General features: G+C 39.1%; 1 protein-coding gene across 3 annotated transcripts; it reads left to right on the top strand.

Moving 5' to 3' along the window:
* Positions 1–2,197: 2,197 nt before the first annotated feature.
* On the top strand, positions 2,198–12,861 carry LOC117530471 (sesquipedalian-1-like). Of its 3 annotated transcripts, none has more exons than XM_034193376.1 (4): positions 2,198–2,255; positions 2,602–2,705; positions 10,149–10,452; positions 12,347–12,861. In XM_034193376.1, the coding sequence occupies exons 2-4, from the start codon at positions 2,625–2,627 to the stop codon at positions 12,763–12,765; spliced, it is 804 nt and encodes a 267-aa protein (XP_034049267.1). In that variant the 5' UTR covers positions 2,198–2,255; positions 2,602–2,624; the 3' UTR covers positions 12,766–12,861. The 3 variants fall into 3 exon arrangements, with proteins under 3 accessions (XP_034049267.1, XP_034049266.1, XP_034049268.1); XM_034193377.1 differs by lacking the exon at positions 2,198–2,255 and adding an exon at positions 9,263–9,272; XM_034193375.1 differs by lacking the exon at positions 2,198–2,255 and having other exon boundaries at positions 2,600–2,705; positions 10,127–10,452.
* The last annotated feature ends 1,965 nt before the right edge of the window (positions 12,862–14,826 follow it).

Genomic DNA, 14,826 nt, shown 5'->3' with positions numbered 1-14,826 from the left:
AAATATAAACGCAACACTTTTGGTTTTGCTCCCATTTTGTATGAGATGAACTCAAAGATCTAAAATTTTTTCCACATACACAATATCACCATTTCCCTCAAATATTGTTCACAAACCAGTCTAAATCTGTGATAGTGAGCACTTCTCCTTTGCTGAGATAATCCATCCCACCTCACAGGTGTGCCATACCAAGATGCTGATTAGACACCATGATTAGTGCACATGTGTGCCTTAGACTGCCCACAATAAAAGGCCACTCTGAAAGGTGCAGTTTTATCACACAGCACAATGCCACAGATGTCGCAAGATTTGAGGGAGCGTGCAATTGGCATGCTGACAGCAGAAATGTCAACCAGAGCTGTTGCTCATGTATTGAATGTTCATGTCTCTACCATAAGCCGTCTCCAAAGGCGTTTCAGAGAATTTGGCAGTACATCCAACCAGCCTCACAACCGCAGACCACGTGTAACCACACCAGCCCAGGACCTCCACATCCAGCATGTTCACCTCCAAGATCGTCTGAGACCAGCCACTCGGACAGCTGCTGAAACAATCGGTTTGCATAACCAAAGAATTTCTGCACAAACTGTCAGAAACCGTCTCAGGGAAGCTCATCTGCATGCTCATCGTCCTCATCTGGGTCTCGACCTGACTCCAGTTCGTCGTCGTAACCGACTTGAGTGGGCAAATGCTCACATTCGCTGGCGTTTGGCACGTTGGAGAGGTGTTCTCTTCACAGATGATGCGAAGGAGATGTGTTGCACTGCATGAGGCAAATGGTGGTCACACCAGATACTGACTGGTATCCCCCCCAATAAAACAAAACTGCACTTTTCAGAGTGGCCTTTTATTGTGGGCAGTCTAAGGCACACCTGTGCACTAATCATGGTGTCTAATCAGCATCTTGATATGGCACACCTGTGAGGTGGGATGGATTATCTCAGCAAAGGAGAAGTGCTCACTAGCACAGATTTCAACTGGTTTGTGAACAATATTTGAGGGAAATGGTGATATTGTGTATGTGGAAAAAGTTTTAGATCTTTGAGTTCATCTCATACAAAATGGGAGCAAAAACAAAAGTGTTGCGTTTATATTTTTGTTGAGTACACGGTACTGTGTAAATGTTTGACACATTTACAAAAACTGCAATAATTTTTATGAAACATAAGTAACTATATGACCACTTTGCACCTCTATTTCCTTTAGTTGATGATGTTTGGGAGTGAGAATAACACTTTAACATGTAATGTTATATATATATATATATAATGTAGCTCCTACCCCAGTCAACATAAAATCTAATTTGTAGTGCTAATTTGCTGATAAATTTTATTTGATTTATTCAACATTCCAAAAAAAGCAACTTTCAAAGAAAACTACCCAACAAAATGAATTTATATTTTTGGTGCCCTGCTTGGTGCATAGTAAAAACTGTAAAATTATTAAGGTTTATATCACGTAAAACTTAATGCATTTTAAAGGTGAAAAGTGGTATTATACGTACATTATTATTAATATTTGATACTTTTATGTACCTGAAACATTTACACAGAAAACTGCACAGTTTTATTACTAATTGTAAGAATGTGATATTTTACCACACACAAAATACTTTTTTTCCCAAAACTTTATCTCAACAAATATATTAAGAAACGAACAAAAGACGAGGCCACAATAACATTCACAACATTAACATTAAAAATAGAGCTAAACAATAAATAAATTGTACAATAACATACGTAAAGGGATTCTTCAACATTAATTCTCTTTTAAAAAGTTAATTATACAGATTGACAGTTTTATGACATTTGGGAGAGTCTATAAATACTGCTTATACAAGTATATTGTTCAAATTCAGCTAAAGGTTCGTGTAAATTGGGGGTCCTTTCGCATTATGAACATGAAATTTACCAAACATTAAAAGGTTGATAATGTATTCAATGCTGCTCGCTTAATGAACAAAATATGTAATAGATTTACAATAAAAAACAATAGGGTGTCTCAATATACACAACATATTTTTCTAATTTAGTCCATGAGCGCAATGATATAAGTGCATTAAAAATTGCATTCAAGTTTTAGATTCATTATGACAGAAGTTACATTTATTTGTGTAAAACCTCTCCACAAACACAAAAAGTTTTGTTTGTTCAGAGTTCGTGATGACGCAGAGCTTTTTGCTCACCTTGCCTTGAACCAGGAAGTGATTTGACCCGCCCACAGAGGGAACGTTTTTTTTTTTTGCTCTTTACGAGGTAAGTAAACTACGTGATCAGTCTGCACTCTGCAGGAAAGTTTTTAATAGTTAAAACAAAATTTGCCGGGAGGAATCTAAAAAACACGTGAACAGAATATTTTTGCGTGTAGAGGAAGTTCGTCTGTTAGAGTTTGCGCATTTCTGTCAAAATATTAAACTGTCCCAGAGTTTAACTTCGTGGTGTACAGGTGAAACGTAAAAGTAAAAGATATGTAAATTTTCATAAGACGAAACGGTTTGCTTTTGCGAAAGTATGTACAGTTCGAGACAAACGAAACACAGACATGCACTTATTGTGAAGGCGGAAGGAAATGAAATGTGTTTGTTTTGTGGTGCTTTGTCAGGTTCAGTTCTCTGTGATGTTGAAATGAAGATTGATGAAAAGATTCTCACCCACTTTGAATCTTGCAACTCACCAGTTGATAAAGAAGGTTACCTCTACAAGAAGGTAAAAGCCATCTTAAGTGTGAACAAAATAAAACTTCACACAAGCAGACACTTCTGAGTTTCTGTTAAAGTTGGTTGTTTGGAGTATTTAACCCCCCCCCCCCCAAAAAAAGACTTGCCATCTTTATGTTTAAATAACTTGACAGCTCTCAGGGTCATAGAAATTTGCATTACTAGGTAGTATATTCATGGGCAGGAGAATAATAACTACTACAGTAATATGATATTTGACTGACCTTTGACCATGACCTTCACTTAAAATGATTGACCTCTGGCCTACCTTGCCATGGCACATTGAAAATTTGGTCCAAATCGGGTAGAAAATCAGATTCATTGACCTTGATCTTTGCTAAAGTTAAATCTTTCAGAGCAGTTTTAGTGTAAACCTTCATTGGTACACAAGGTTTGGCAAATTTGATTTTGCTTGGCAATTCCAGAACCCATCTCCATATATAGGCTGTCTCAAAAAATGTACCCAAAAGTACTCTGAAACATGAATACGGAAGTCGTTTTACTGGGAAATAATGGTGTATTTCTCATTTCAGAACCCCTAAAGTTTGTTCTGCAAGACATTAAAGTCCAGGAAAAATGCCACAGTTGATTCTGATTCAGAGAACAAAAATTGTAGAGTTTTGTGCAACACATTCTAAGGGCTGATTGCATCTCTTTCCATACAAAATTCAGTCTCAGAGCGAACTAACTCCCCAGCAAATGGCAAGGAGACTTGAATTTACTAGGTGGTTTTACGGAAAACTGGAGATGGGTGATTTGTTTCTTAGGAAACCTCAGATGAGGAGGTTACATTGAACATATGGTGTAAAAGATAAAGAGTTAAAAATAAAAAAGGAGAGACTGAACTAAAAACTGTGCATTGGGGAGAAAAATGACATGCTTCGGCCACATGGTCATACAGAAAATGTCTGATAATGTTGATTGGTTTTTCTGTGGTGTCAAAATACTTTTGGGTACATTTTTTGAGACACCTGGTATGTGTGCCAAATTTGGTGTGAATTCGTGTGGGGGGAAAAAAATAAAAAATTATCTTTGATCCCAGTGACTGGCCTTTGGCTTGGAAAATCTGAGGATGTACAGTAGTGTTCAGAATAATAGTAGTGCTATGTGACTAAAAAGATTAATCCAGGTTTTGAGTATATTTCTTATTGTTACATGGGAAACAAGGTACCTGTAGATTCAGTAGATTCTCACAAATCCAACAAGACCAAGCATTCATGATATGCACACTCTTAAGGCTATGAAATTGGGCTATTAGTAAAAAAAAGTAGAAAAGGGGGTGTTCACAATAATACTAGTGTAGCATTCAGTCAGTGAGTTTGTCAGTTTTGTGGAACAAACAGGTGTGAATCAGGTGTCCCCTATTTAAGGATGAAGCCAGCACCTGTTGAACATGCTTTTCTCTTTGAAAGCCTGAGGAAAATGGGACGTTCAAGACATTGTTCAGGAGAACAGCGTAGTTTGATTAAAACGTTGATTGGAGAGGGGAAAACTTATACGCAGGTGCAAAACATTATAGGCTGTTCATCTACAATGATCTCCAATGCTTTAAAATGGACAAAAAAAAAAAAGACGCGCAAAGAAAATGGAAAACAACCATCAAAATGGATAGAAGAATAACCAGAATGACAAAGGGTCACCCATTGATCAGCTCCAGGATGATCAAAGACAGTCTGGAGTTACCTGTAAGTGCTGTGACAGATGCCTGTGTGAAGCTAATTTATTTGCAAGAATCCCCCACAAAGTCCCTCTCTTAAATAAAAGACGTGCAGAAGAGGTTACAATTTGCCAAAGAACACATCAACTGGCCTAAAGAGAAATGGAGGAATATTTTTTGACTGATGAGAGTAAAATTGTTCTTTTTGGGTCCAAGGTCCGCAGACAGTTTGTGAGACGACCCTCAAACTGAATTCAAGCCACAGTTCACAGTGAAGCATGGTGGTGCAAGCATCATGATATGGGCATGTTTCTCCTACTATGGTGTTGGGCTTATATATCACATACCAACGAATCATGGATCAGTTTGGATATGTCAAAATACTTGAAGAGGTCATGTTGGCTTATGCTGAAGAGGACATGCCCTTGAAATGGTTGTTTCAACAAGACAATGACCCCAAGCACACCAGTAAACGAGCAAAATCTTGGTTCCAAACCAACAAAATTAATGCCTCGCAGATGTGAAGAAATCATGAAAAACTGTGGTTATACAACTAAATACTAGTTTAGTGATTCACAGGATTACTAAAAAAGCAGTTTGAACATAATAGTTTTGAGTTTGTAGCGTCAACAGCAGATGCTACTATTATTGTGAACACCCCCTTTTCTACCTTTTTTTTTACTAATAGCCCAATTTCATAGCCTTAAGAGCGTGCATATCATGAATGCTTGGTCTTGTTGGATTTGTGAGAATCTACTGAATCTACTGGTACCTCGTTTCCCATGTAACAATAACAAATATACTCAAAACCTGGATTAATCTTTTTAGTCACATAGCGCTACTATTATTTTGTGTGGGTGTGTCTGTGTTTGTTTGTCTGCTTGTGGCCCTGTGACAGACTGGCGTCCTGTCCTGGGTGTACCCCGCCTCGCGCCCTATGGCTGCTGGGATAGGTTCCAGCCCCCCGCGACCGTTAATTGGACTAAGCTGTAGAAGATGAATGAGTGTGTGTGTGAGAGAGACATTTTTATGTCTGCATCGTGTGCTTGACGATTGGCAGGCCATATTAGCTAGACGCTAACAGCATGATTTTGAAATGTTAGATTAACCGACATAATTTCACATCAGTCTTAAGGGTCTTGCAGCCAAAGTGAACGACTCTGGTCTACCAACGACAAATAAGCAGGTGAGGAAAGATCTGGTCAGTGTCACTGCAACCTGTTTTAGTCCAGATGTTTTTTTTTTTTTATCTGTGAAAGCACTTTGGTCACCCTTTGGGCTGTGGAAAGGGCTATATAAATAAACTTTGATTGATCGATTGATGTTGCAAGTGCTAATCTTGAGGAATATCTGAAAGGTAAACTGAATTTGGACCTCAAAGTGGGGCATCTCGAGACAAGATACAACGCATATGTTTTATTTCATGTTAAGTGTGAAAGCTCAGCTCTAATGATCTCCATGGCTGACAACCTGACACTGGAGAGCACTTTTGTTCACTGGTGGAGAGAATGTAGAGCTATGAAGGCTTAGGGTCTGGTGTACCTGTCCTACCAAGTACTAGGTATACTAGCAGTGACACATCGTCAATGTACCCTATTGCAAACTGAGTTACGACTGCTTATTTTTAATTGCAGAGTAACTTTGAGAGACCTCAACCTGAGGCAGGACCTGGTCTGTGTGTTGTGTTGGACAGTAGTGATATTTAAGTATTTAAGTATCCAGAAATCTTGGACAGTAAGCAAGAGTTGCATAACCTAAATAGCTTACACAGATTTGCATGCCATTGGTGTATCAACAACTGACCTCAGCAATGGAGTTTTTCAAGGTCATCCCCCAGTGGATGTCACCTTCCATACTGTGGAGAAATCAGCTAGACGGGCATATGTTATTGGTGCTAATGGTTACCTTCCTTTTCAGTGCAGGAAAAATGAAGATAAATATATGAAGGATTTGGGTGCTGTAAGTGCTTTTATTTTTAATAACAATTCTGCTGCTGATTATTTTAAATATACTGATTATTTTAAACATAGTAGTTTAGGTGTTCTGATAAGAGAGCTGTCCAGTTTTCATATGAAGCCTGCAAAGATGCTAATTATATTAGTATTCAACATTATGAGAAGGCCAAATCTGTGTATGATCATATTCTAATAATACAGTGCATCCGGAAAGTATTCACAGCAATTCACTTTTTCCACATTTTGTGTTACAGCCTTTTTCCAAAATTGAGTAAATTAATTTTTTCCCTCAAAATTCTACACACAACACCCCATAATAACATTTTTTTTTAATATTTGCAAATTTATTAAAGAGAAAACACCTAACAAATCATGTCTACACAAATATTCACACCCTTTCCTCAATACTTTGTTGATGCACATTTGGCAGCAATTACAGCCTCAAGCCTCCTTAAATATGATGTCACAAGCTTGGTGCACCTATCTTTGGGCAGAGAGTTGGGCTTAGCAGCACCTCTCAAGCTCCATCATGTTGGATCGGGAGCGTGGGTGCACAGCCATTTTCAGATCTCTCCAGAGTCGTTCAGTCGGATTCAGGTTTGCGCTCTGGCTGGCCACTGAAGGACATTCACAGAGTTGTCCTGAAACCACTCCTTTGATGTCTTGGCTGAGTGCTTAGGGTCATTGTCCTGCTGAAAGATGAACGTCGCCCCAGTCTGAGGTCAAGAGCACTCTGGAGCAGGTTTTCATCCAGGTTCTCTCTGTACATTGCTGCATTCATCTTTCCCTCAGTCCTGACGAGTCTCCCAGTTCCTGCTGCTGAAAAACATCCCCACAGCATGATGTTGCCACCACTATGCTTCAATGGATGGTGCCTGGTTTCCTCCAAACATGACGCCTGGCAATCATGCCAAATTGTTTAATCTTTGTCTCATCAGACCAGAGAATTTTGTTTCTCATGGTCTGAGAGTCCTTCAGGTGACTTTTGGCAAACTCCAGGCTTCTGTCTGGCCATTCTACCAGACAGGTGTGATTGGTGGATGCAGAGATGGTTGTCCTTCTGGAAGGTTCTGTTCTCTCTGCAGAGGAATGCTGGAGCTCTGACAGAGTGACCATCGGGTTCTTGGTCACCTCCCTGACTAAGGCCCTTCTCCCCCCGATCACTCAGTTTAGACGGACGACCAGCTCTAGGAAGAATCCTGGTGGATCCGAACTTCTTTCATTTATAGATGATGGAGGCCACTTTGCTCTTTAGGACCTTCAAAGCAGCTGAAATGTTTCTTCTCCAGATTTGTGCCTTGAGACAATCCTGTCTCTGAGGTCTACAGACAATTCCTTTGACTTCATGCTTGGTTTGTTCTCTGACATGCACTGTCAACTGTGGGACCTTATATGTAGTTAGGTGGGGGCCTTTCCAAATCATGTCCAATCAACTGTATTGACCCCAAGTCATCTCCAATTAAGCTGTAGAAACATCTTAAGGATGATCACAGAAACATGATGCACCTGAACTCAATTTTGCTCTTCATGGAAAAGGCTGTGAATACTTATGTACGTGTGTCTTATTATTATTTTTTTTTTTAATGCATCTTCAGAAATTAAAAAAAGCAAAACTTTTTTGACATTGTCATTATGGGGTGATGTGTGGGGAATTTTGAGGAAAAAATGAATTTCATCCATTTTGGACTAAGGCTGTAACATAACAAAATGTGGAAAAATTGAAATGCTGTGAATTCTTTCTGGATGCACTGTCATACATTTCTAAAAGAAGTGGCGGAGCAGATCTTCAGATATGCTGGAATTTGGGTAAATTTAATATGCCAGAATGGAAGGAACCTTTGTAAAGTGTTAAGAAACATGAGCGAAGTTTGGTTAGGTGCTGGTAAGCCTAAATATAGGCTTTTTGTTTGATATGCTGAAAAAAGCTGAACCACTTTGCAAATGTACCGTTAGGTTTGTGTCATAAACATAGAATATTTGGCATTAAAAATCATTAGCCAAGAAGATATCCACTTGAAAATGATATCCTTTTGGAAGGAAATCATGCTGATGAGTCAGTGTAATACCCCTTGCCCACTAATGGTGTGACGGGTGATACAAACACATCTGAAATTTGAAAAAAAAATGGTTTTAGGATCTTTTCATTTGTCTGTCATCAGCATTTAAATAAAATTTGAATTTAGGTATAATATGAAACGCAACTATCAAGATATTTGTGTGTGGAAATAATACATTGAGATGGCCTTAAGAATTTGAACATGAATGTGGATGAGTTGGTATTCATGTAGAACATCTTAAATATACATTCTCTCATTTGTTAGTCCTACTTCATTGTTATACTAGTTTTCTTAGTTGGTGTACTTCCAAACTCTTATGATTTGTGTTGTACTTGTTCTTACAGCTATAAACAAAACAAGTAGCATCAGGTCTAAAGACAATTCTCACCCAGTTATGGTGGCTAGTATTGTTAGTAAAATACTGGAGAACATACTGAACATATTTAAAAGTTGTGGTTTTATACGAATGGTGCAGCATTGGAAGAAGTGAGCTCTTTTGAATACCTCGGGCACATAGTCAGTGCCTGTATCACTGTATCACATTTTGAAATTAATTATTTGGATCTTTAAATATGAGAGTATACGTACACTCTGTACAGTATTTGACTTACAGGGATGTCAGGCCACAATTAGAAATTTGGTGTATCGGTTTGTACCTCAGGCCATCAGACTGTACAACTCCTCACTCTGGGGGAGGAGGAGTAACAAAAAGACGGGAAGGGAAGGAGAGGAACAGTAGTAGCGAGCAGTATTTCTGGTATTTATATTTGTATTTACATTTTGCATCTTGTTTTTTACTTCTACTTTTGATACTGTGTGCTTCTTACCCTGTGTGCTGCTATGCAATGCTGCTGGAACTTCAATTTCCCTGAGGGAGTCTTCCCAAGGGATTCATAAAGTTCTTTCTAATGTATGCAACTCTCGAGTAAGTCTGTGAATGATATAAAGTTCAGGATTTGGACCCATTGCTTAAAATGTTGTGTATTTTTCTGTGTATGTCAATTGGAGCTGTTTAGATATGGGCCGTAGTGCATGTTTTGTTTTATTTTATTTATTTATTTTCTGTTTCTTAATGTACTTCTAAGACTGGAATAAAGTTGTTATTGTTAATACTGTTATTAGTATAACCATTACATTGATGGTTAATATCATGATTAATATTTAAGTTAACCATTAGGTCGATCGCATCAGTTGTGGATTGTGTTTTTATTTAATATGGCCGGTCAATAGTCAAATAGTGCTGGAATCAATGACACAATGCCCGATATGATGTCATGGTCAAATTGATATTTGTCCAGTTTTCACAAAGATTGGCTTTTCAAATAATTCAGATAAATTGTGATCATCTGTTGGCTGGTGTAAAAATTCAAGAAGTCAGATACAGCACAGATCTGGCTGAACTTGGAAAAGGAATGCACCAACCTCACATTGTGCAAAACAACAACAAAAGTCAGCTAGAGAAATGCTTTATTTTGAGTTATGCAAGTGTCACGTTTGTTACGCAACACTCTTCAAAATGCACTACATCCAAATGGAGTGGAGATAAAAGTATATTTTACTGTTGATACATTAAATCGTCAGTGTAACATTTTTGCCTTTTAAACACACCGAAAAACCTTCTTGCTTCTTGCATTCTTCACTTCCAGAAACACTCTTTGTACCAGCCGGCTGCTTACACTCATTTCACCAAACCAGTTAAGTAAGAAACTGAGCAAAGTCGTTTTTGAAATCTAAACCACAGCTGGCACGTGACTGTCACGCAGGGTGAGAGGAACACTTCCTATCAGAAACGCTGGTGTGTGCTGAAAGGGAACCTCCTCTTCTACAAGGACCGTCCTGCTGACCGCGACCTGATAGGAGTGATTGTTCTGGAGGGCTGCACCGTCCAGCTGTGTGAGTCCGAGGAACAGTTTGCCTTCGCGCTGGTTTGGAGCGAGCCGGGACTGCGGACGTACAAGTTTGCGGCTGAGAACCAGGCCAGCCAGGAGAGCTGGATCAAAGCCCTGCTGTCAGCCAACCACAGCTATCTGGTCCTGCTGGTGATGGACCTGCAGAAACAGTACAGAGGTAAGAGAGGACGGGTTGGGCTTGTGCTTTGTTGTGGGTGAAAGAGGAGCTGTTGAGGCATTGCATCACTGTTGACGGTTACCACGTACACGGCGGTACATATCACACACCAGAGGAAATCCAATTTTAACAAGCAGCAGGTTTAGGCTTTGGAAATGAAAGCACCTGACAAAAAGCTACTGACTTCAAAACAGCATGTACTGAGGGAGACAGAGAGAACAAAGTTTCTATTACAACTACATTCATATAAAATCCTTTCTGCGGGGTTGTGTGGATTTGTCACTGTATTGTTTTGCATTGTAACTACTGTTAAACAGAAAATGCTTTATTTCTCTTATTTAGTCCATTTCTGTGCAAAAACTGTTTACATGGACCTTCATGCTGTACTTCCCCTGGCCTTCTCCCTCCCTTCTCCTCTTACAGCCAGTTTCATACAAAATCCTTTGCAGGGTTGTGTGGAGGTATGACTATGTTAGTTTTAGAACTTAACTGCTGCGAAACAATCGTGAAGTAATGATTTACTTCTCTGATTAATACATTTCTGTGCAGAAACGGTCTTTTTCTGACAACTGCACATGCTCTTACATTCCATCATCCACCAACCATACAACAGGTGGCAGATGCGTTAATAGGATATCACATAAGCAAAACAAAGTTGATTTTTGGATTGTTATATTGCTTCAAAGTTTACCAGATTTTAATGGGTTTGTCCTCATGCTATGCTCTTTTAAATTGGAAATGTTCAAGACGATAGTATTTGTTTTTGAGTTAACATGTTAAACTGGAATGGTCTAATTATTTTAACATTTAATCATTTTGTAAATTCTAAAGGTAAAACATCAAATGTCTACTTGTGTTTGACCAACAATTAAAGAGACAAAGGTTTTCACTTTAGTAGCTGGAGAAAGTATCACATGTTGCGTAATGAGTCATCTTCATTGTTAACCAGAGCTTAGCCCGACAACCGGCCCGGCTATGAATTGGGCCCGATACTGGCCTCCATCTTGGAGTGAGATTTCCCACCCCTAAATGACCAATAAGGGGGCAGTGCTGAAATTCCCTCTCCTAAACGACCAATAGGAGAGTGGCGCTCGCCCCATATCAACATGAGGCTGACGCATGGGCTGACATCAGCATCTCGGCCGCCAACCAATCATAGGCTAGGAGAGAGAGGCCAGTATCTGGCCCAATTCATGGCCGACTGTCGTGCTAAACAGAACTGCACTGATTCGCTATTAATCTATTATTAAATTAATCACCAATTTTTTTATAATCAATTTATTTTTATATAGACAACTCTCTCTGATTTAAGCTTGTTGATTTATTTTACTAGTTTCTTTATTCCTCTGTGGCAGTAAACTGAATATCTTTGGGGTGTGGTCCCTGAGAATCCACGCTAGACATTTTTCATCATTTTTGTCATTTATCAGTTTTTGTGTGTGCAAAGGTCAGTGTACACTACGGTCATGCTGCACACTTGCACAATCTTGATCGAAGTGTGGACGCAGTTGTGGGTTTGTACACATCTGCAATCCCATGTGGCCACTGTGGGCTGTGACATGGCGTTATACCCAAAAGCGCAGCATTGAAGAAATGCTATGTGTATACAGACCCTGCTAACAGGTAACGCTCTTCTCCATTTTCTGTTATTTTGTCACGGTTCAAGCCCGTCACCCAGCTTCAGCAGTGAATTCAACCAGTTCACTTTCCCCATGTAGTACAACAACTTGATCTTGAGAGTTGGGAAGGGAGGCCTGCCGCCCCATCAAAAGCCTATGCAATTTAATTACCCATGATTCTTTTAGCTGCTTCGGCCAAAAGTGGCACTGATGAGCAGCATTGCTGTGGTGTAGATCTCTTTGGTTGCTTATTTTCATGTGTGTTCATTTCTCAGAGGCTCTAGCTACTTATTCCAGTGACCCGGCCAGTGGCTTCGCCATGTCAAATTTGGGCGCAGCAGAAGGAGGATACCCTGCGGCCCATTTGAGCACACACTCCTCTGCACGCTCTCTGTACGTAACACCAGGTGTGGGATCAGAGCCAAGTTTGAACTCCAGTCAACTGCTGCAACCGACACCAGTTCCAGCCAAACCGGCGAGTAAGAGATCGCCCAAACTCCGGCCTAAAAAGGTTGCAAATGTGATGCCTGTCACGGATTCCATGATGGAGCAATCACTGGTCGCATCAGGTGCCAAAGAGGATTTTTACAAACTGCATGAAGATTTTGGAAAGGAAGTTAAAGAACTGATTGCTGACTGGTCAAAAAGGGCTGGAGGTGATGACATTGTTGGGAACTTAATAGATTTTGGATGATGTGCAGCATATACATCATCCATTCTCAATTTAAAGTACAACAAAGTTGTACTACAAAAAACAAAACGAGATGTAATTCATGCAAAGATGCACACTGTAAATTTAATACAAAATGTTTCTTTTTTACTAGTCAGTAACTGGTCATCTGTGGTTCTACTGGCCTTTGTTTTTATTACAGATAGTTATTTAGTTTGAGGTTACATCTTTGTGTAGTAATTGATAAACTGTATTCTATGTAGAGACCATTTGTTAAAATAACCACCACCATTAAAAACAAAACAAAAAAACAGCACTTAAATTTGACTACTTGAAGGGTTCACATTGTGCAAAAATCATTTTTAGGTCTAGGACTTACTTGACTCGATGTGTGGTTGGTGTGTACACAGAAAAATAATTTGTATCAAAGTGAAATTTGGTAAATAAGGTCACCTCACTGAGACCTTGAACAAGTTAGACTTTGGACGCGCTTCATTTGTAATTGTGTTGACAAGTACGTTGTGTATCAAAATCAAACTTGGTAGACAAGGTCGCTTCATTAAGAACTCACACAAATTTGATGGTGGGAGAGTTTTGATTCAGTTGTTGCCACCAGGAGGCTAAAGTCTCTGAAGCTCAATGTAAGCAATAACACCACAAGGACTTAATGGATCATGTTGAAACTTGTTGCTCTAAAGCACATCTTGCACAAGTCTGACGATGGGTTTGGTGATGCAGGTTGGAGTAAGTATTGCTGTTGTTGCCTTTTACAATTTAATATGGTCTGGATTTTAATTAAACATCCTAAAAGTGCCACAGTTCTGTGATTGCATATAGAAACTGTCATGATATAAACTAAATTGTAGGCCTTGAAGTGGTTCATTTTATGGTTCTTGGAATTGAAAGTTTATTTTGGATGCATCATCTTCTTGTCCATCTCGTATTTTTGGCGCCAAACCTCAGTGTGCACATTAAGACACCCGATGAGCTATACTGTTGAAAATTGTATAAATATCCTATCAGTATGGGGTGAAGCGCAAGCCAAGATGGACAAAGACTGTTGAGTGTTAAAAGGGCATTTCAAAATGGCTGAGAAAGAGAATAGCTGGGGAGGCACGATGCTATTTCAGTCTGTACAGCTGTCTTGTTTTTATGGTCTTTGGTCTCGCACTCTTTTTCTCTTTTAACCTTCAAGATTCTACTTGAAGTATTTGTGTACTGATGACCTTCAGATACAAGATTTATTCTTCTAGTTTCATCTACAAATACATGTTTCTGGTGTGGTTATTGATAGTATGCTTGGTCAATAAAGTTAAGGATTGCCTCTCCTTTTTTTTTTTTGAAAAATTGGGTCATATTTTGTCAGGTGAAATATCAGGCTCAATATTTGGCAGGGTATCAGTTTGTGATGCTGCTAGGTTGTAATGTGTACCAAAGCTGTACAAGTTAATGATTGATGGAAGCCTACGTAGCTCACATAAGGAATGTGATGGGTCAACCAGACGCCCTGCAGCAGCAACCAAAATTAGTTCTGTGTCAAAATAATTTTGTCTAATCACCATTTTCACACAGAATTATCACAAATTATTTAATTATGTTCCACATTTAGCCATAATGAGAGCATGATATAATAATAATAATCAAATGTTTTTATTTTAGTTGGTATTTTGGGTTAAAAAGTGCCATCTTTCAATCTTTCGTGCTAAAATTTTGGATGTACCTTTTTTTTTTTTAAGGCCACTATAGGCCCTGAAGCGCACAGGTGCTTATCCCCGGGTTCTGTAGCATGAAGCGGATAAGAGCCTACAACTTCATCTGGATGGGATGCCACTCTGATGCAAGTTACTTCCCTAGCTAAAGTTGGTATTTATTTACAGCTGGGTGGACCAGAATTACACAGATGAGAAATTGTGCCCAAGAACACAGGCAGGTTGTGTGACCTGTCTGTCCTCAGTGGTTTACCCCACTACGACATCCCATATATAAACCGTTAATACTTAATATTACAAATATAATACAATACTAAAAATATATTACTCATCATATAGATGTGATTTAATATGTATATGCATGTTTAATTAAGTA

The sequence above is a fragment of the Thalassophryne amazonica genome, chromosome 18 (genome assembly GCF_902500255.1).
Source record: "Thalassophryne amazonica chromosome 18, fThaAma1.1, whole genome shotgun sequence".
Classification (NCBI taxonomy): Eukaryota; Metazoa; Chordata; class Actinopteri; order Batrachoidiformes; family Batrachoididae; genus Thalassophryne; species Thalassophryne amazonica.
The sequence above is the reverse complement of the archived record's forward strand: the minus strand, read 5'-3'. Positions and strand labels throughout refer to the sequence as shown.